Source organism: Procambarus clarkii, chromosome 63 (assembly GCF_040958095.1).
Source record: "Procambarus clarkii isolate CNS0578487 chromosome 63, FALCON_Pclarkii_2.0, whole genome shotgun sequence".
Lineage (NCBI taxonomy): Eukaryota > Metazoa > Arthropoda > Malacostraca > Decapoda > Cambaridae > Procambarus > Procambarus clarkii.
The window spans coordinates 8,570,567-8,591,575 of NC_091212.1; the positions used below are offsets into that span (position 1 = coordinate 8,570,567).

The following is a 21,009-nucleotide window of genomic DNA, read 5'->3' on the forward strand; positions in this document are numbered from 1 at the left end:
CATCTGTGTGAGTGTGTAGAGTTTGGTGACTATAGGTGTGTGTGTAGAGTTTGTAGAGTTTGGTGACTATAGGTGTGTGTGTAGAGTTTGGTGACTATAGGTGTGTGTGTAGAGTTTGGTGACTCATCTGTGTGAGTGTGTAGAGTTTGGTGACTATAGGGTGTGTGTAGAGTGTGTAGAGTTTGGTGACTATAGGAGTGTGTGTAGAGTTTGGTGACTATAGGTGTGTGTGTAGAGTTTGGTGACTCATCTGTGTGAGTGTGTAGAGTTTGGTGACTCATCTGTGTGAGTGTGTAGAGTTTGGTGACTATAGGTGTGTGTGTAGAGTTTGATGACTATAGGTGTGTGTGTAGAGTTTGGTGACTATAGGTGTGTGTGTAGAGTTTGGTGACTCATCTGTGTGAGTGTGTAGAGTTTGGTGACTATAGGTGTGTGTGTAGAGTTTGGTGACTATAGGTGTGTGTGTAGAGTTTGGTGACTCATCTGTGTGAGTGTGTAGAGTTTGGTGACTCATCTGTGTGAGTGTGTAGAGTTTGGTGACTATAGGTGTGTGTGTAGAGTTTGGTGACTCATCTGTGTGAGTGTGTAGAGTTTGGTGACTATAGGTGTGTGTGTAGAGTTTGTAGAGTTTGGTGACTATAGGTGTGTGTGTAGAGTTTGGTGACTATAGGTGTGTGTGTAGAGTTTGGTGACTATAGGTGTGTGTGTAGAGTTTGGTGACTATAGGTGTGTGTGTAGAGTTTGGTGACTATAGGTGTGTGTGTAGAGTTTGGTGACTCATCTGTGTGAGTGTGTAGAGTTTGGTGACTATAGGTGTGTGTGTAGAGTTTGTAGAGTTTGGTGACTATAGGTGTGTGTGTAGAGTTTGGTGACTATAGGTGTGTGTGTAGAGTTTGGTGACTCATCTGTGTGAGTGTGTAGAGTTTGGTGACTATAGGGTGTGTGTAGAGTGTGTAGAGTTTGGTGACTATAGGGTGTGTGTAGAGTGTGTAGAGTTTGGTGACTATAGGTGTGTGTGTAGAGTTTGGTGACTCATCTGTGCGAGTGTGTAGAGTTTGGTGACTATAGGTGTGTGTGTAGAGTTTGGTGACTATAGGTGTGTGTGTAGAGTTTGGTGACTAGGTGTGTGTGTAGAGTTTGGTGACTATAGGTGTGTGTGTGTAGAGTTTGGTGACTATAGGTGTGTGTGTGTAGAGTTTGGTGACTATAGGTGTGTGTGTGGAGTTTGGTGACTCTACACACACACTCTCTCTGTCTCTGTCTCTCTCATCATGTTGAGAAGTGCGTGAACGGGTTGTTCCCGTTTTCGCACTTGCTTCTAGTCAATATTGGCTTATTTAATAAGTGCATATGTGACATACTGATTGTGAATATTTTAGTTTACCTTGAAAAGCTTCATAGAAAACACCGACCTCACTTAACCTTCTTTGTATGTTAAGATAAGCATCTTACTGCTTCATATTTACAATTATTACTTAACCTATCAACGGTATAGGTTAAGTAATAATTGTAATTAAGAAGCAGTAAGATGCTTATCTTAACATACTAAGAAGGTTAGGTGAGGTCGGTGTTTTCTATGAAGCTTTTCAAGGTAAACTAAAATATTCACAATCAGTATGTCACATATGCACTTATTAAATAAGCCAATATTGACTAGAAGCAAGTGCGAGAACGGGAACAACCCGTTCACGCACTTCTCAACATGATGAGAGAGAGAGAGAGAGAGAGAGAGAGAGAGAGAGAGAGAGAGAGAGAGAGAGAGAGAGAGAGAGAGAGAGAGAGAGAAAACAGAGAGAGAGAAAACAGAGAGAGAGAGAGAGAGAGAGAGAGAGAGAGAGAGAGAGAGAGAGAGAGAGAGAGAGAAAACAGAGAGAGAGAGAGAGAGAGAGAAAACAGAGAGAGAGAGAGAGAGAAAGAGAGAGAGAGAGAGAGAGAGAGAGAGAGAGAGAGAGAGAGAGAGAGAGAGAGAGAGAGAGAGAGAGAGAGAGAGAGAACAGAGAGAGAGAGAAAGAGAGAGAGAAAACAGAGAGAGAGAGAGAGAGAGAGAGAAAACAGAGAGAGAGAGAGAGAGAGAGAGAGAGAGAGAGAGAGAGAGAGAGAGAGAGAGAGAGAGAGAGAGAGAGAGAGAGAAAACAGAGAGAGAGAGAGAGAGAGAGAGAGAGAGAGAGAGAGAGAGAGAGAGAGAGAGAGAGAGAGAGAGAGAGAGAGAGAGAGAGAGAGAGAGAGAGAGACAGAAGGGGTAGGGAGAGGAAGGGGGAAATGGGAAAGTAGAGCGAGAAGTACAAAACTAAGATGGGAAAGATAACAGTGCCAAAAGAAAATAGGAATGACAGAGATAAGGCGAGTGTAAGGGGGGGGGGGTGAGGGAGATGGGGGAGGGGGTGAGGGAGATGGGGGAGGGGGTTAGGGGTGTGAGGGAGATAGGGAGGGGTAGAGATAGTGACGAGGAAGGGAAAGAGCGGATATAAACTAAACACACACACACACACTCACGCGCGCACACACGCACGCACTAGGCAGGACTAGCGGGGCTCTAGAACTACGCTCAATCCTCCGCCAATATTAAATACCCTTAAAATCGATACTGAAAAACTAGCTGAGAAAGTGTGTAAGGGCCGGCCGACTCACTTGTCCCTCCTCTCCTTTCTCTCTCCCCCTCTCCCTCTCTCCCTCTCTCTCTCTCTCACCCCACATTCCACTGCCCTCTCTCAACCCCAGCGCCAGACCCATCTCCGAGCAACAGCGGCATTAGCCACCACCTTCAGCGGTTCCCGTGTTATGCCTCTATTTGTGTTTTGCAAAGTACAAATGGCACTTTTTATCAAATTATATCAAGAGTTATTTAAGTTATCAACGCGCTATGCAAAGATAATCCTTACACAAGCACGATCTTATGCGTTACAAAGCCTTACTTGGAAAAGTAAAATGGAATTTAAGCCATTCTAGCACGTGGCTTTAATTCATTTTCCCTTGACAGCGAAAAAGGCACATACACGCCCGGTCCCTCACTAGAATACAACGTATATTCCCAGGGATTGTGCCCTTCTCGTCCTCAACACGCTCGCCTCCCCCCCCTATCCCCCGCGCCGCGTGGCCCGGTTCGCTCGATAATTTTAATACGTTTCGTTCGCTCATTTCAAAATGTATCGTAGCATATGCATCACAGGCGGACTCTGGTGTTTATGTTCGATTGCGTTCGTTTGTGTGTGGTTTAGGCTTTCTGGCTTAGTGTTCGGTACTCTCCCTCACACGTATGGTCTCCTAATAATAACCATATAGTTATAGGAAGCTTGAGAGAGGGTAAATGTGGAGGTTGTGAGAGGAAGGTGTGGAGCCGTGACTCGGTGGAGGCCATCACGCCGACGCCGCCTCAATGTGTTCAAATTTCCCGCGCACTACGTCACGACTGGAGGGACCAATGAGGGCGCGAGTAGCGGCTCACGTGACTCGCCAAGTCCAAGCAACAGCTATGGAGTGAATCTCTCGCCAGTCAAGATGGAGGTCTGTGGAGAGGACACATCGTGTCCACAAACTACGCATATTTCGTGTTTATACCCAGAGATCCTAGCACTTATATTCAGTTACTTGGACGTTAAAGACAAAGGGCGTGTAGCGCAAGTGTGTACGAACTGGCGGGATGCTGCCTATCACAAGAGCGTGTGGAGAGGAGTGGAGGCGAAGCTCCACCTGCGCAGACCCAACCCGTCTTTGTTCGAGTCTCTAGTGTGCCGAGGGATCCGGCGGGTGCAGGTGTTGTCGTTGAGGCGGGTGCTGAGGGACGTGATCAGCGGCGTGCCCAACATCACCTCCCTCAACCTCTCCGGCTGCTACAACGTCTCCGACATCGGCCTGACGCACGCCTTCGCCAGCGAGTGCCCCTCCCTCACCCACCTCAACCTCTCGCTCTGTAAGCAGATCTCAGACTCCTCCTTGGGAAAAATAGCGCAACAGCTGAGGAACTTGGAGGTGCTGGAGCTGGGCGGGTGTTCTTATATCACCAACACCGGCCTCTTGTTAGTGGCGTGGGGCTTAAAGAAATTACGGAGACTTAATTTAAGGTCGTGTTGTTTAGTGAGTAACCAGGGCATCGCGTACCTGGCGGGTCAGCACCAGGAGGCTGCCGACGGCACCACGGCCCTCGAGCACCTGGGCCTCCAGGACTGTCAGAAGCTGTCAGACGAGGCGCTGCGCCACGTCGCCCACGGCCTCCCCAACCTCAAGAGTATTAACCTCTCCTTCTGCGCCAGCATCACGGACTCGGGCCTCAAATACTTGGCGCGGATGCCCAGCCTCCGTGAGTTAAACTTAAGATCGTGTGATAACATCTCCGACATCGGGATAGCCTACCTGGCGGAGGGAGGCTCGAGGATTACCACGCTGGACGTCTCCTTCTGCGACAAGATCGGGGATCAGGCGCTAGTGCACATCTCCCAGGGCCTGTTCACCCTGCGGTCACTCTCCTGCTCGGCGTGTCAGATTAGTGACGACGGCATTCACCGCATCGCACGCACGCTCCACGAACTCGACACACTCAACATCGGGCAGTGCGTGAGAGTCACGGACAAGGGCCTGCAGCTCATCGCCGAACACCTCACCAATCTCTACTGCATTGACCTGTACGGGTGCAACCGCATCACCACGGTGGGCCTGGAGAGAATCATGCAGCTGCCTCGCCTCTCTGTGCTCAACCTGGGTCTGTGGCACAAGCACAGACGGTGACGGTTGTCTCACCTAGGTCACCCTAACCAATCTGCAGGCCAGGAGCAGGCGGTGTACAGTCCCACCAGCACGCACTCAAGGTAACAGTCTCCGCCGGGCCGGTGCTGGGGTCGTCGTCACCTTAAAACTGTGACCGCCAGCATCGGCTCGCAAAGTAAATATTTCCTTGACCGTATATACTCTGTACCACGTTGCTTCTGTGACTTCACTATTTAAGGGCTGTGCTAAAATTAAATTCTTCGTGAGGACATGCACTGTGGACATGGGGACTATTCCCATAAGCCTATGTATACTGTTCAAAATAAACATATCAGCGCATGTGTCCACGAAGCGGTTTCGTAATTCGTCATATGAAAGTGTTTCAATCGGTGCCATGAAAACTATCACCTTAAATCCTCCCCATGATGAACTAATTGAACCCCTTCTTCCGTGCCATGAAAATTGCTGACTTAAACAATTGTTCCACAAAGGTTTTCTGTTTTAGGAAGACTTGTATATCGTTACTACAACGAAATGGCACCACATTGAACTGTCCATTATGTACGTTACATTGTTCAAAAGTCCCTCGCAAATGTGATTCCCATTTTAAGCAGTGTGGCGACACTGAGTGGGGGGGGGGGGCACGGTGCCAATCAATGCCAACTGTCAAGCTTGGTGTCAAAAGTTAATGAACAAATGTCATTGAATTCTCGGACATGTAACAATTTGTATATAATGTAGTGACGTGATAACCCCATGTGATATGTGTGTATGCGTTATTATAATCTAAGAATAAATACTATGCCTGCGAAGGAATGAAGCACTTGAGGCTATGTTTCACTAGAGTGAATGATCCTGTAATTAGCGTGTTTCAAGATGTAACATCAGTGATTCTTCTGTACATATTATATATATTATAAATATAGATTTATATATGAAAAATGGGCTAGGTATGAAGCCCAAAGTGTGACTTGGTACCTGGAGTAAGACTTCAAGTGTAAACACTGCATGTCTTGACAGACAACCCCCCCCCCCACTAGTGACAGGTTAATATAACAGCTGTTGAGTCACGTGGGCTGTGGGAGGCGGACGGTGGGAGTGGGAGCCCACCCTGGGTGCCCACCGTGGGAGCTCACCGTGGGTGCCCACCATGGGTGCCCTCACCTGCCTGTCCACGAGACTTTTTTTTTAATTTTAATTGTTATCTGTTTACTATTAATTCGAATGCACCCTGGCATCTAGGGAATTAAAACCTTCCCTCGTTAAACAGGTGCATTTGAACTTCCTCCTCTTCTCCCATCACCCACAGACTCGTATCGTCGTTAATCTGTCAAACAGCATCTTTCCTGATGTACTGTGGGTTATAATTATCTTACCCCCCCCCCCCCCTCCTTCACCTACTGTCTGGTGCGACGCGGAAGAACATTTCACACGAGCTAAGACAATCTCTCTTTTTTCCTTGTGAGTTTTGTAAACAATCCTATACACTTTTTTTCGTAAATTATTTAAAAACAGTTTAATATATTTTCTCTCGAGGACCTTAAACAGAAGGTACGCATGCTTTTTTTTTCTTATCTTTCACTGTTAACCACAATTCAGTAATTATGTGATTGTTGTGTGTGTGACAATTGTCAAAATGTATCATATCACGGCTGTGCGATAACTTGCCATGGTATCAGCCACCAGTAATTTATATGTAAACAACTGTTCAATTTATTTTTTCAAGTGCTTAATATTTGTGTTCAAAGCTTGCGTTATCAGTCAGTTGCAGTATGTGTAATAATGCATTGTATTTTGTTGCCCCCCTCGGAGTGCCGTGAATCCATCATTAGCCTATTGTTAAAACTGGTGCTAAACAGTCCAATTTCTTTATTAATAAGCTTACTAAAGAGCTGAAGTTGCTCTAGTTGCCATACAACTAGAGCAGTTGTATGGCAACAGCTGGCCAGTTGCCTCGTTACCCAGAGCATCACAGTCTATTATATTCACTCATTATTGGCTCTTAAAGAATCACTCAAGATATAAGATACTGACCTTAATAACGTAACATCGTCAATAAAAATAAATAAAATGAAAAATAAAATGTTTATTCAGGTAAGGTCCATACATACAAGAGATTTTATATAAATTGATCGATTTATAAATGGAGCTAGTACATACAATGCCTAAAGCCAATGCCAATTCCTTAAAAAATAAGACTGTACTAAACCGGGAAGATGAAACAAGATCTCTTAAGGATGGGGAATACGTACTAAGAGACTTCATCCCCCTATGCATATCTTTTATTTCATCATTATACCAATGGAACAAGGTTTTAAACTTTGAACTACAGGTAAATCTGTACATTAAATGAGATTGATGTTATCCACTGAATGGATAATTGATTTACCTTTGTTCCAATATTAAATGTCTTGTGGAGCAGCAACTTTAACAATCCTGTACAACCAAACTTTTAATATTTGTAAGCTAAAGTATATTCTGAAAACATTAATTTAACCACACACAGATAAAAATAGTCAAACGCTTAAATAGCTGTTATGAAACATTTAAACTTTTGAGGAAAGTGCTAAATGAAAAGCCTAGTTATACCAGTTTGAGGTTCTCAGGCGTCCTGATAGTCCTGATTAGCACAAATATTTATAATTGCCTATTATGGGTTACTCTCACTTTCCTTAATAACACTCAAAATTATATACAATTTACTCAAGAGGTAGTTTTGGTTCAAAAGCAATCATTAATATATAATATTTTAAATTAATACTATCTGGGTTCCAACACTAGAAAAAAAGAGTTATAAGTTAAAATTGTATTTTTGTGCATACTTATTAATGACTTCAAGCCGTAAAAGTCTCAAATTACTTGCTCATTTGATGTGTTTGTAAATGCTGATGAAGTCAGAAACATGTTTTTTCTACCATAATTAGGCTTTACTCGGTCAATAATTCTAGCCTCATTGACCCCATCACTCGTTATGCTGGCCATTACCTCCAATATATTGACCCTACGTCTCACTGTGTTCAGGAAGAGCCGTGGCAAAGTATTGCCCTGGGTAGACTACTGATGGCACTAACTGTTGAGTACAGCTGTGTGCGCCAGTTGCCAGATCAAATATACTTTTATAATATTGAATATCATGATTATTAGGCTAGCTTTATTATTTAATACTTATTTAATTCTGCGCACCATTAGTTAAATTTAAGTTATGATTTGTTCTAACTTTAATTTTGCTCTACCTGACAAAAACTCATATTGGACCTTAGTATCAAAGTAGAGATGGATTCACGACATTCTGCTCGTAGAATGAAGTTAGAATCTGGGATGGTCCGGGATTTTCTCACCACAGATACCCGCACTATCTTGTCCTAACCTTACTCTTAGGCACTTGTTACACTCATGGACTTGTAAACCATTACGGTCCAAGAGGAAACAGAGTGTTCTGTGTTGTCATGCCAAATGCCAAACTCTGTTCCACTTCTGTGGTCGATGACAGAGGAGAGGCCACTATTGTGGTACTCTGCCGGACACCACCCAATATTACGGGTACTTGCTCAAAGCTAAACCTCCACATCGGCAGTATTATTTATGAGAAGGGTCAGTCACGATGAAAATAACCTATAGTCAGATGAACAAAGCTGGTGTACCACCGAGACCCCAAGCAACGGTTCTTGGACGTTGGTTCATGGCTGGCTGGTCCAGTTTTGTCATGCTCTAATGTCCAGACAAATTCATTGGTTGGAATAGTTGTACACGTAAAAGTTTTGTTCCCTCTGGATCAGTCACCTTCACCCTCCGACAACAACAACACATCGCTAGCCTCGCCCTTCTCTCTTACCGACAACTGAACCTGTTGAGTAATACCAGATAAAGCCTGACACCAGCGGTGCGATAGTCAATCAGGCGGTCTAGTATTACTACTTGTTTACTTGGAGTTCATCAATACGTTACGTAGCTACTCTTATCCTTGTTTAGTGAGTGCTGGGTTTGCTGCTCCTAGCTTGAAGTCAAACTCACAAAGTTGTATTAGAATTATATTTTTTTATTTGTCAATTATCAAACATTTAAGTGTTATTAGACTATTTAAATATATTGTTACATGAAACAACTGCAATGTGTTTATTCTCAATAATCAGAAAGTTGTATAAAGCCTGACTATTTTTCACCGGAATATTTCTTAAGATTTTATATTTTGTCTGTGTGAATTAAACTTTATATTGCATCTAAATCACATTACTTGATTACTGTATTCATTCACGTGAAGCTTTGAGGAAGTAAAGCTTACCAACACTTCAAGAGGCCGGGCGGGGGTGGATGGATGCGAGGCTTGCCTGCATTCTTGCACCCCAAACTGTGCCAGTACACCCGCTCACAGTCGTCAGCTGCACTGTCATACTGTCACGGGTATGACAGTTGTAGCTGGTGGCGACACCCTGTCATATACTCTCACATGTAGACAGCAGCTGCTGGTGACTTCAAACTGTCGTACATTATAGCAGCTGCTCTGATATTGCATATAACATGAGCACCTGGCATGCATTAGTGTGTATAGCAACATATCTCATCACAGGTGCATGCCAGCAGCTGTCAATCAGTAACAGGTGCATGCCAGCAGCTGTCAATCAGTAACAGGTGCATGCCAGCAGCTGTCAATCAGTAACAGGTGCATGCCAGCAGCTGTCAATCAGTAACAGGTGCATGCCAGCAGCTGTCAATCAGTAACAGGTGCATGCCAGTAGCACAGGTGAACAACACTTTCCTGACATGAATTAGATGTAATATTGGTGAATATCTTATGCTAACTGCGCAACTTGAATCCGTCCAAGACACCAACACGTTAATAAGCTTTCGTGTCACTGCTAAAGCTTATTGTTGGGTCAAGAAATTATTATTCTCTGCAGCAAAGTGTGCATTGACACTTGACACTGCGCGGTCAAGCAAACACAATCCTCTCGGTGCAAAACTGATTGTAGAATACACACACACACACACACACACCTGACTATCCACCCCTCCATTCCCCCAGACACGCACATATATATATACATATAAACACACCCTGTACATTCCTAGCGGGCATTCCTATAGTCACGTCATTGGGAGATCATCGTAATCACTCATCTCATCACGTTATGCATCTCACCTCATCATCCTGCCATCCACATTTGCCAGTAATAACTATTATTGTGTCATCTTCCCTGAGGAATGCTGGTCACCGTTATTGTCATGTTTCAACAGTGTCCAAGGTGGGAGTGTAACAGATGACTGACGTGTCGCTGCGGGGGTGCGCGCGCGACACGTGGGTTTGTTTATGTCTCGTCACTGCCACGTGGTTTTGTTTACAACACATCACCTGTTGCTGTAGACAAGACGCGTGAGTTTTCATGTTGACACGTGGTACTGTTTACATCATGTACTTATCACTGCCTGACAGCTGATACTGTTTATAAAGAACTATATCTGATGTAATCCACTTCAAATGTGAGTACTCACCTTCGAAAGTGTTTACTCAGCATGTCCATGTTGACTCACACTAACGACTGGCCAGGCCGAGGCTACGTTAGTGGTGGTATGAACATCTGCGTTAGTAAAGCTTGGCTAGGAGGCCAGTCATTCATTACGTCAGGTAACTGGATCAGTTGTATTCTATCTAATCAATATACTATCAGTTGTATTCTATCTAATCACATGTCACCTACACCCTGTACTGAATATTCCAATCACTCAGCTTGTATTATATGCACCAGACATCTAGTCTGCTTTGGCATATACCAGTCACCCAGCTTGGACTGGCATATACCAATCACCTGGTCTGGTGTGGACTATTCCAATATATAGCTTTGAGGATTCGTAGAATATACCATATTAAAGCTAAAACTTAAGCTTTAGACGACTGAGATCTCGAGTGAAGCTTTACTAGTGCCAGCTTGTCAGTTCAAGGACCACTTGACTGTGTACCAGTGTGTCCACTGGGTAGTGTGACCAAGTGTAAATACTCTCCAGTGTGTATACGGAACCGAAGGCTCCCCCCTTTTATCAAATGTGATACCTTCATACTTCAAAATATTGTTGAATTTAATAGATTTTATGTATTCAACTTTTGTATTTACAAATTTGACCAAATGCTCAATAAATATTTTATTAAATATAAATTTGTTTCAGTGGCTACCTTTTACAGCTCTTCAGCAGGTGCTCTCTTTCTTCCCTAGCTCTACAGCAGGTGCTCTCTTTCTTCCCCAGCTCTTCAGCAGGTGCTCTCTTTCTTCCCTAGCTCTCCAGCAGGTGCTCTCTTCCTTCCCTAGCTCTACAGCAGGTGCTCTCTTCCATTACTCTACAGCAGGTACTCTCTCTTCCTTAGCTCGACAGTAGGTGCTCTCTCTTCCCTAGGTCTACAGCAGGTGCTCTCTCTTCCCCAGCTCTTCAGCAGGTGCTCTCTCTTCCATAGCTCTCCAGCAGGTGCTCTCTTCCCCTAGCTCTACAGCAGGTGCTCTCTCCTCCCTAGCTCTACAGCAGGTGCTCTCTTCCCCTAGCTCTCCAGCAGGTGCTCTCTCTTCCCCTTGCTCTCCAGCAGGTGCTCTCTCTTCCCTTGCTCTCCAGCAGGTGATCTTTCTTCCCTAGCTCTCCAGCAGGTGCTCTCTTCCATAAATCTACAGATGCTCTCTTTTCCTTAGCTCTACAGCAGGTGCTCTCTTTTCCTTAGCTCTACAGCAGGTGCTCTCTCTTCCCTAGCTCTACAACAGATGCTATCTTTCTTCCCAGCTCTCCAGCAGGTGCTCTCTCTTCCCAGCTCTCCAGCAGGTGCTCTCTCTTCCCAGCTCTCTAGCAGGTGCTCTCTCTTCCCCAGCTCTACAGCAGGTGCTCTCTCTTCCATAGCTCTACAGCAAGTGCTTTCTTCCCTAGCTCTACAACAGGTGCCCTTTCTTTCTTAGCTCTACAGCAGGTGCTCTCTTTCTTCCCCAGCTCTCCAGCAGGTGCTCTCTATTCCCTAGCTCCAGCAGGTGCTCTTCCCTCCCTCTCCAACAGGTGCTCTCTTCCCGAGCTCTACAGCAGGTGCTCTCTTTCTTCCCTAGCTCTACAGCAGGGGGTGTCTTTCCTAGCTCTACAGCTGGTGGTCTCTCTTCCCTAGCTCTACAGCAGGTGCTCTCTTCCATAACTCTACAGCAGGTGCTCTCTGTTCCCAAGCTCTACAGCTGGTGCTCACTTTCTTTCCTAGCTCCCCAGCAGGTGTTCTCTTCCTACCTCTCCAACAGGTGCTCTCTTCCCGAGCTCTACAGCAGGTGCTCTCTTTCTTCCCCAGCTCTACAGCAGGTGCTCTCTTTCTTCCCCAGCTCTACAGCAGGTGCTCTCTTTCCTAGCTCTCCAGCAGGTGCTCACTCTTCCCCAGCTCTACAGCAGGTGCTCTCTTTCCTAGCTCTCCAGCAGGTGCTCACTCTTCCCTAGCTCTACAGCAAGTGCTCTCTCTTCCCCAGCTATTCAGCAGGTGCTCTCTTTCTTCCCTAGCTCTCCAGCAGGTGCTCTCTTCCTTCCCTAGCTCTCCAGCAGGTGCTCTGCTTCTTCCCTAGCTCTACACCAGGTGCTCTTTTCCATAACTCTACAGCAGGTGCACTGTCTTCCCTATCTCGACAGCAGGTGCTCTCTCTTCCTCAGTTCTCCAGCAGGTGCTCTCTTCCCTAGCTCTACAGCAGGTGCTTTTTTCCATAACTCTACAGCAGGTGCACTGTGTTCCCTAGCTCTTCAGCAGGTGCTCTCTTTCTACCCTAGCTCTACAGCAGGTGCTCTCTCTTCCTTAGATCTACAGCAGGTGCTCTCTCTTCCCAAGCTCTACAGCAGGTGCTCTCTCTACCCCAGCTCTACAGCAGGTGCTCTCTTCCATAACTCTACAGCAGGTGCTCTCTCTCTACCCCAGCTCCACAGCAGGTGCTCTCTTCCCCAGCTCTACAGCAGGTGTTCTCTCTTCCCTAGCTCTCCAGCAGGTGCTCTCTTCCATAACTCTACAGCAGGTGCTCTCTTCCATAACTCTACAGCAGGTGCTCTCTTCCATAACTCTACAGCAGGTGCTCTTTCTTCCCTAGCTCTCCAGCAGGTGCTCACTCTTCCCTAGCTCTATAGCAGGTGCTCTCTCTCTTCCCCAGCTCTACAGCAGGTGTTGTCTTTCCTAGCTCCCTTACAGGTGGTCTTTCTCACTCTTCCCTAGCTCTCGAGCAGGTGCTCTCTATTCCCTAGCTCTCCAGCAGGTGCTCTCTTCCCTAGCTCTACAGCACGTGCTCTCTTTTTTCCCTAGCTCTTCAGCAGGTGCTCTTTCTTCCCCTAGCTCTACAGCTGGTGCTCTCTTCCATAACTACAGCAAGTGCTCTCTCTTCCTTAGCTCTACAGCAGGTGCTCTCTTCTATAACTCTACAGCAGGTGCTCTCTGTCCCCAAGCTCTACAGCAGGTGTTCTCTTTCCCAGCTCCACAGCAGGTGCACTCATTCTTCCCTAGCTCACCAGCAGGTGTTCTCTTCCCTAGCTCTACAGCACGTGCTCTCTTTTTTCCCTAGCTCTTCAGCAGGTGCTCTCTCTTCCCTAGCTCTCCAGCAGGTGCTCTTTCTTCTCTAGCTCTCCAGCAGGTGCTCTCTCTTCCCTAGCTCTACAGCAGCTGCTCTCTTGCTTCCCTAGCTCTACAGCAGGTGCTCTTTCTTCCCTAGCTATCCAGCAGGTGCTCTCTCTTCCCTAGCTCTACAGCAGGTGTTGTCTTTCTTCCCTAGCTCTCCAGCAGGCGCTCTCTCTCTTCCCTAGCTCTCCAGCAGGTGCTCTCCTTCTCCCCTAGCTCTCCAGTAGGTGTTCTATTTCTTCCCTAGCTCTCCAGGAGGTGCTCTCTTTCTTCCCTACCTCTCCATGAGGTGCTCTCTTTCTTCCCTACCTCTCCAGGAGGTGCTCTCTTTCTTCCCTAGCTCTACAGCAGGTGCTCTCTCTTCCCCAGCTCTACAGCAGGTGCTCTCTCTTCCCCAGCTCTACAGCAGGTGCTCTTTCTTTCGCAGCTATACAGCAGGTGCTCTTTCTTCCCTAGCTATCCAGCAGGTGCTCTCTCTTCCTCAGCTCTCCAGCAGGTGCTCTCTCTTCCTCAGCTCTCCAGCAGGTGCTCTCTTCCCTAGCTCTACAGCAGGTGCTCTTTTCCACAACTCTACAGCAGGTGCTCACTCTTCCCTAGCTCTCCAGCAGGTGCTCTCTTCCCCAGCTCTCCAGCAGGTGCTCTCTCTTCCCTAGCTCTCCAGCAGGTGCTCTCTCTTCCCCAGCTCTCCAGCAGGTGCTCACTCTTCCCTAGCTCTCCAGCAGGTGCTCTCTCTTCCCCAGCTCTCCAGCAGGTGCTCTGTCTTCCCTAGCTCTACAGCAGGTACTCTCTCTTCCCCAGCTCTCCAGCAGGTGCTCTCTCTTCCCTAGCTCTCCAGCAGGTGCTCTCTCTTCCCCAGCTCTCCAGCAGGTGCTCTCTCTTCCCTAGCTCTCCAGTAGGTGCTCTCTCTTCCCCAGCTCTCCAGCAGGTGCTCTGTCTTCCCTAGCTCTACAGCAGGTACTCTCTCTTCCCTAGCTCCACAGCAGGTGCTCTCTTCCCCTGTTTCAAAGCAGGTGCTGTATTTCTTCCCTAGCTCTCCAGCAGGTGCTCTCTTTTACCCCTAGCTCTTCAGCAGGTGCTCTCTTTTTCCCCTAGCTCTACAGCAGGTGCTCTTTCTCTTCCATATCTCTCCAGCAGGTGCTCTCTCTTCCCAAGCTCTACAGCATGTGCTCCCTCTTCCCAAGCTCTACAGCATGTGCTCTCTCTCTTCCCCAGCTCTACAGCAGGTGCTCTCTCTTCCCTAGCTCTCAAGCAGGTGCTCTCTTCCATAACTTTACAGCAGGTGCTCTATCTTCCTTAGCTCTACAGCAGATGCTCTATCTTCCTTAGCTCTACAGCAGATGCTCTCTCTTCCCTAGCTCTCCAGCAGGTGCTCTCTTCCATAACTTTACAGCAGGTGCTCTATCTTCCTTAGCTCTACAGCAGATGCTCTCTCTTCCTTAGCTCTACAGCAGATGCTCTCTCTTCCCTAGCTCTCCAGCAGGTGCTCTCTTCCATAACTTTACAGCAGGTGCTCTATCTTCCTTAGCTCTACAGCAGATGCTCTATCTTCCTTAGCTCTACAGCAGATGCTCTCTCTTCCCTAGCTCTCCAGCAGGTGCTCTCTTCCATAACTTTACAGCAGGTGCTCTATCTTCCTTAGCTCTACAGCAGATGCTTTATCTTCCTTAGCTCTACAGCAGGTGCTCTCTCTTCCCTAGCTCTCCAGCAGGTGCTCTGTTTCTTCCCTAGCTCTACAGCAGGGGGTGTCTCTCTTCCCTAGCTCTACAGCAGGTGCTCTCTCTTCCCCAGCTCTCCAGCAGGTGCTCTCTCTTCCCCAGCTCTCCAGCAGGTGCTCTCTCTTCCCTAGCTCTCCTGCTAGTGCTCTCTCTCTCTCCTAGCTCTACAGCATTTGCTCTCTCTCATTCCTAGCTCTACAGCATTTGCTCTCTTTCTTTCCTAGCTCCCCAGCAGGTGTTCTCTTCCATAACTCTACAGCAGGTGCTCTCTCTTCTCTAGCTCTACAGCAGGTGCTCTCTCTTCCCTAGCTCTCCAGCAGGTGCTCTCTCTTTCCTAGCTCTACAGCAGGTGCTCTCTCTTCCCTAGCTCTCCTGCAAGTGCTCTCACTCTCTTTCCTAGCTCTACAGCATTTGCTCTCTCTCTCTTTCCTAGCTCTACAGCATTTGCTCTCTTTCTTCCCTACCTCTCCAACAGGTGCTCTCTTAGATAACTCTACAGCAGGTGCTCACTCTTCCTCAGCTCTCCAGCAGGTACTCTCTCTTCCATAGCTCTACAGCAAGTGCCTTCTTCCCCAGCTCTACAGCAGGTACTCTCTTCCCCAGCTCCAAAGCAGGTGCTCTCTTTCTTCCGTAGCTCTCTAGCTGGTGCTCTCTTCCCCTAGCTCTCCAGCAGGTGATCTCTCTTCCCCAGCTCTCCAGTAGGTGCTCTCTCTTCCCCAGCTCTCCAGTAGGTGCTCTCTCTTCCCCAGCTCTCCAGTAGGTGCTCTCTCTTCCCCAGCTCTCCAGTAGGTGCTCCCTCTTCCCCAGCTCTCCAGTAGGTGCTCTCTCTTCCCCAGCTCTCCAGTAGGTGCTCTCTCTTCCCCAGCTCTCCAGTAGGTGCTCTCTCTTCCCCAGCTCTCCAGTAGGTGCTCTCTCTTCCCCAGCTCTCCAGTAGGTGCTCTCTCTTCCCTAGCTCTCCAGTTGGTGCTCTCTCTTCCCCAGCTCTCCAGTAGGTGCTCTCTCTTCCCCAGCTCTCCAGTAGGTGCTCTCTCTTCCCCAGCTCTCCAGTAGGTGCTCTCTCTTCCCTAGCTCTCCAGTAGGTGCTCTCTTTTACCCCTAGCTCTACAGCAGGTGTTGTCTTTCCTAGCTCCCTTACAGGTGGTCTTTCTCACTCTTCCCTAGCTCTCGAGCAGGTGCTCTCTATTCCCTAGCTCTCCAGCAGGTGCTCTCTTCCCTAGCTCTACAGCACGTGCTCTCTTTTTTCCCTAGCTCTTCAGCAGGTGCTCTTTCTTCCCCTAGCTCTACAGCTGGTGCTCTCTTCCATAACTACAGCAAGTGCTCTCTCTTCCTTAGCTCTACAGCAGGTGCTCTCTTCTATAACTCTACAGCAGGTGCTCTCTGTTCCCAAGCTCTCCAGTAGGTGCTCTCTCTTCCCTAGCTGACTAGGGAAAACTCCAGCATTAAACCCCAAACAGAACTACAAGCGAATGAATATTAAAAAAAAATATATGGCAAATATATTCAAGAAATTGAGATTGAAGAACGTGTATAACTTTGCCCCGAGAGGAAGGTCGCCGGGTAAGGATAATGTGATAGATCTGGGGCCCTGATTCACGAAGCAGTTACGCAAGTACTTACGTACCTGGGTCCTGATTCACGAAGCAGTTACGCAAGCACTTACGAACGTGTACATCTTTCCTCAATCTTTGACGGCTTTGGTTACATATATTAAACAGTTTACAAGCATGAAACACTTCCCAATCAACTGTTGTTATTGTTATAAACAGCCTCCTGGTGCTTCGGAGCTCATTAACTGTATAATAACTATAAACAAAGCCGCCAACGATTGATAAAAGATGTACAGGTTCGTAAGTGCTTGCGTAACTGCTTCGTGAATCTGGCCCCAGGTGAGGTGACCCGAGTATGTTGTGTATGCTTCTAATATACCGTACGGGGCAACTTTCACTTTCAAGGAAATAAAGATTTCCTTGCGCCAATATCTGGCTTCTGTAGACGCCTTGAGTCTCTAAGACTATCATTGATTAAGAGTGATTACATGATCTGTGATTGATTGATTGATTGATGAAGATTAAGCCACCCAAGAGGCTGCACGGGCATGAGTAGCCCCTGAGTGGTAGATGTTTTGGAGTGAATTTGACCTTTGGTGGTGAAAGATGACCTGAGTAACCAGTGGCCCTTGAGTACAGTGCCTTTGGTAAGGTGCCAACTTGTGTGAGTGTGCAGCAGGACTATTCGCGGGGTGCAGTAGAGGCGCTCAGGGCCAAGGGAGTGCCACACTCAGGGCCAGGGGGAGAGCCACACTCAGGGCCAAGGGAGTGCCACACTCAGGGCCAAGGGAGTGCCACACTCAGGGCCAAGGGAGTGCCACACTCAGGGCCAAGAGGGAGTGCCACACTCAGAGCCAGGGGGAGAGCCACACTCAGGGCCAAGGGAGTGCCACACTCAGGGCCAAGAGGGAGAGCCACACTCAGGGCCAAGAGGGAGTGCCACACTCAGGGCCAAGAGGGAGTGCCACACTCAGGGCCAAGAGGGAGAGCCACACTCAGGGCCAAGAGGGAGTGCCACACTCAGGGCCAAGAGGGAGTGCCACACTCAGGGCCAAGAGGGAGTGCCACACTCAGGGCCAAGAGGGAGTGCCACACTCAGGGCCAAGAGGGAGTGCCACACTCAGGGCCAGGGGGAGAGCCACACTCAGGGCCAGGGGGAGAGCCACACTCAGGGCCAAGGGAGTGCCACACTCAGGGCCAGGGGGAGAGCCACACTCAGGGCCAAGGGAGTGCCACACTCAGGGCCAAGAGGGAGAGCCACACCCAAACTCTCACCTCAGGGTGAAAAACTGACTGGGACCAACGCCTGAAATCAGGTGAGGTGCCTGTCACTCCGTTACTCACTTGACACTCCGTCTGGCACTCCTGGTGCTGCACCTTACCCCAGCACACACTTGGCACCCCTCACCACTTGAGGGGTGCCAAGAGTGTCATGACATATCATAAAGTGGTGATATGGTATATCTTACCTTAGAAATACCCCCATCTCTGTCTCCCTTGCTCCCGCCTCTCCCCCCACCTGACCCCAGGACCTGACCCCAGGGCTGACCCCAGGGACTGACCCGTAACACCTGCCTCCCCCTGAGTGTTGATCCCGTACAGTAAACCCTTATTAAAGACCTCGCCAAGCACCTTGAGACTCGAAACAGCTTCAATATGGGTAGTTTCACTTTCCTTAGATTAGTACAACTTCCCTAAGAATAGGTATCCTTCCTCAGAGGTAACCTCCCTCTCTCTCTCTCTTGATACCTCTTACCTCAGAGCAGAGACCCCCAGCCGGGTAGGGGTGGGGGGGGAGGGGAGGGTGTCCAAGGAGCCCAAGAGGTCGAGTGATGAAGGTTACGGGCCTAACACTGTCCATTGTACTCTTTAACCAGAATAAGACCCCATGTGTGGTGCTACTGGGAGTACCTCTCTGTACCTCCCATGTGCATGTACATGTTATCATGAACATCATCTGCACACATCATCTATGTACATCATCCACATACAACATCTATGTACAACATCTATGTATATCATCCATATACATCATCAACATACATCATCTAGATACATACCTGCTTGGTATCTGTTTGATGGGGTTCTGGGAGTTGTTCTACTCCCCCAAAGCCGGGTTTGGTCCACCAGGCTGTTGCTTGCAGCGGCCCGCAGGCTCACATACCCACCACAGTCCGGTTGGTCCGGCACTCCTTGGAGAAAATGATCTAGTTTTCTCTTGAAGATGTCCACGGTTTTTCCGGCAATATTTCTTATACTCGCTGGGAGGACGTTTAACAACCGTGGACCTCTGATATTCTCTAATTGTGCCTATGGCACCTCTGCTCTTCACTGGTTCTATTCTGCATTTCCATATCGTTCACTTCAGTACGTTGTTATTTTACTGTGTAGATTTGGGACCTGGCCCTCCATTATTTTCCATGTGTATATTATTTGGTATCTCTCTCGTCTCCTTTCTAGAGAGTACATTTGGAGGGCTTTGAGACGATCCCAATAATTTAGGTGTTTTATCTTGTCTATGCGTGCCTTATATGTTCTCTGTATTTCCTCTATTTCAGCAATCTCTCCTGCTCTGAAGGGGGAAGTGAGTACTGAGCAGTACTCAAGACGGGACAGTACAAGTGATTTGAAGGATCCCATCACAATGGTTGTACTCTTCAAGTCACTTGTGTTGTCCCGTCTTGAGTACTGCTCAGTACTCACTTCCCCCTTCAGAGCAGGAGAGATTGCTGAAATAGAGAGAATACAGAGAACATATACGGCACGCATAGACGAGATAAAGCACCTAAATTATTGGGATCTTATCTTGAGATGATTTCGGGGCTTTAGTGTCCCCGCGGCCCGGTCCTCGACCAGGCCTCCACCCCCAGGAAGCAGCCCGTGACAGCTGACTAACACCCAGGTACCTATTTACTGCTAGGTAACAGGGGCATAGGGTGAAAGAAACTCTGCCCATTATTTCTCTCTGGCGCCCGGGATCGAACCCGGGACCACAGGATCACAGTCCAGCGTGCTGTCCGCTCGGCCGACCGGCTCCCCAAATTGTCTCAAAGCTCTCCAAATGTACTCTCTAGAAAGGAGACGAGAGAGAGACACCAAATAATATACACATGGAAAATACTGGAGGGCCAGGTCCCAAATCTACACTGTAAAATAACAACGAACTGAAAATGCAAGATTGAACCAGCGAAGAGCAGAGGTGCCATAGGCACATTCAGAGAACACTGTATGAACATCAGAGGTCCGCGGTTGTTCAACGTCCTCCCAGCGACTATAAGAAATATTGCCGGAACAACCGTGGACATCTTCAAGAGAAAACTGGTCTGTTTTCTAAGAGAAGTTCCGGATCAGCCGGGCTGTGGTGGGTATGTGGGCCTGCGGGCCGCTCCAAGCAACAGCCTGGTGGACCAAACTCTTACAAGTCAAGCCTGGCCTCGGGCCGGGCTTGGGAAGTAGAACAACATTCAGAACCCCATCAAGCAGGTTTCAAGCAGGTGGTGTCACGGGGACCAGTGTGGTGCCACAGGGACCCATTACACAAGTGCCTGGGGGGCGGGGACGTCATGCCTCCCTGGCCCCTCACGCGCCTTCTTGAAGGCATCTCCTACTTCCTCGGACCCTTTATTACGGGGCTATTCATGCCCGTGCCACCTCTTGGGTGTCTTCATCAATCATCTCCGACCCCCCGCCCCTCCCTGGCCCAGTGACACGTCCCCCGGCACTCACAGCAGTGGACACTTACCGGCAAGTTACTCACTGCAACACAGGCACTCACCTGGACGTGGCCACCTTCACCAACGTACCTGTGGGAGTATAAATAACAGTTACTCATCACCACCAGCACACGGGAGACATCTCCCGTCACGCAGGGTACAGTCGCACCTCCACAGATCTCCAGCATCAGCTCTTGATACTGGTAATGGCTCAAAAGGGCCACCACTTACGGGCTATTCATGCCCGTGCCACCTTTTAGGTGGCTTAATCTTCATCAATCAATCACCACCAGCACCAGTAACGCACGCACTATACTGTGACAGCGTTACTAATTGTTAACTAAGCTATGTTTAGTGACTTCACTTCAACATGAGAGTAACCACTTGGCCTCCAGGAAGGTGGAAGCCTCCTAGGCCTACACAGCCACTCCCTTGTTGTGGGGCCATATTATATATATTTTTATATATTTATATATTAGTGTGTGTGTAAATCACGAAAAATATACACGTGATTAAAAGTGCGACAGTGTCAGACCACGGAGGAAAATTGAAACATGAATTTCCTTAAGTACTTTCGTATATTAATACATCTTCAGAAGGAGTTTAATCCTTCTGAAGATGTATTAATATACGAAAGTACTTAAGGAAATTGCTGTTTCAATTTTCCTCCGTGGTCTGACACTATTATATATATATATATATATATATATATATATATATATATATATATATATATATATATATATATATAT

General features: G+C 47.7%; 2 protein-coding genes across 3 annotated transcripts in view; one reads left to right on the forward strand and one right to left on the reverse strand.

Moving 5' to 3' along the window:
* Nucleotides 1-21,009, reverse strand: part of LOC123769566 (protein Wnt-5b-like) — a 501,917-nt gene that overhangs the window by 296,568 nt on the left and 184,340 nt on the right. The window contains exon 2 of one of the 2 annotated variants that reach the window (XM_069308692.1): nucleotides 20,320-20,347. The exons of the other annotated variant lie outside the window; for it this stretch is intronic. The gene's annotated coding sequence lies outside the window, so the exon portion shown is untranslated. The remainder of the gene's footprint in view (nucleotides 1-20,319; nucleotides 20,348-21,009) is intronic. 2 annotated transcript variants of the gene reach the window in all.
* Nucleotides 3,474-10,828, forward strand: Ppa (Partner of paired). Its single transcript, XM_069308690.1, has one exon. The coding sequence runs from the start codon at nucleotides 3,496-3,498 to the stop codon at nucleotides 4,717-4,719; it is 1,224 nt and encodes a 407-aa protein (XP_069164791.1). The 5' UTR covers nucleotides 3,474-3,495; the 3' UTR covers nucleotides 4,720-10,828.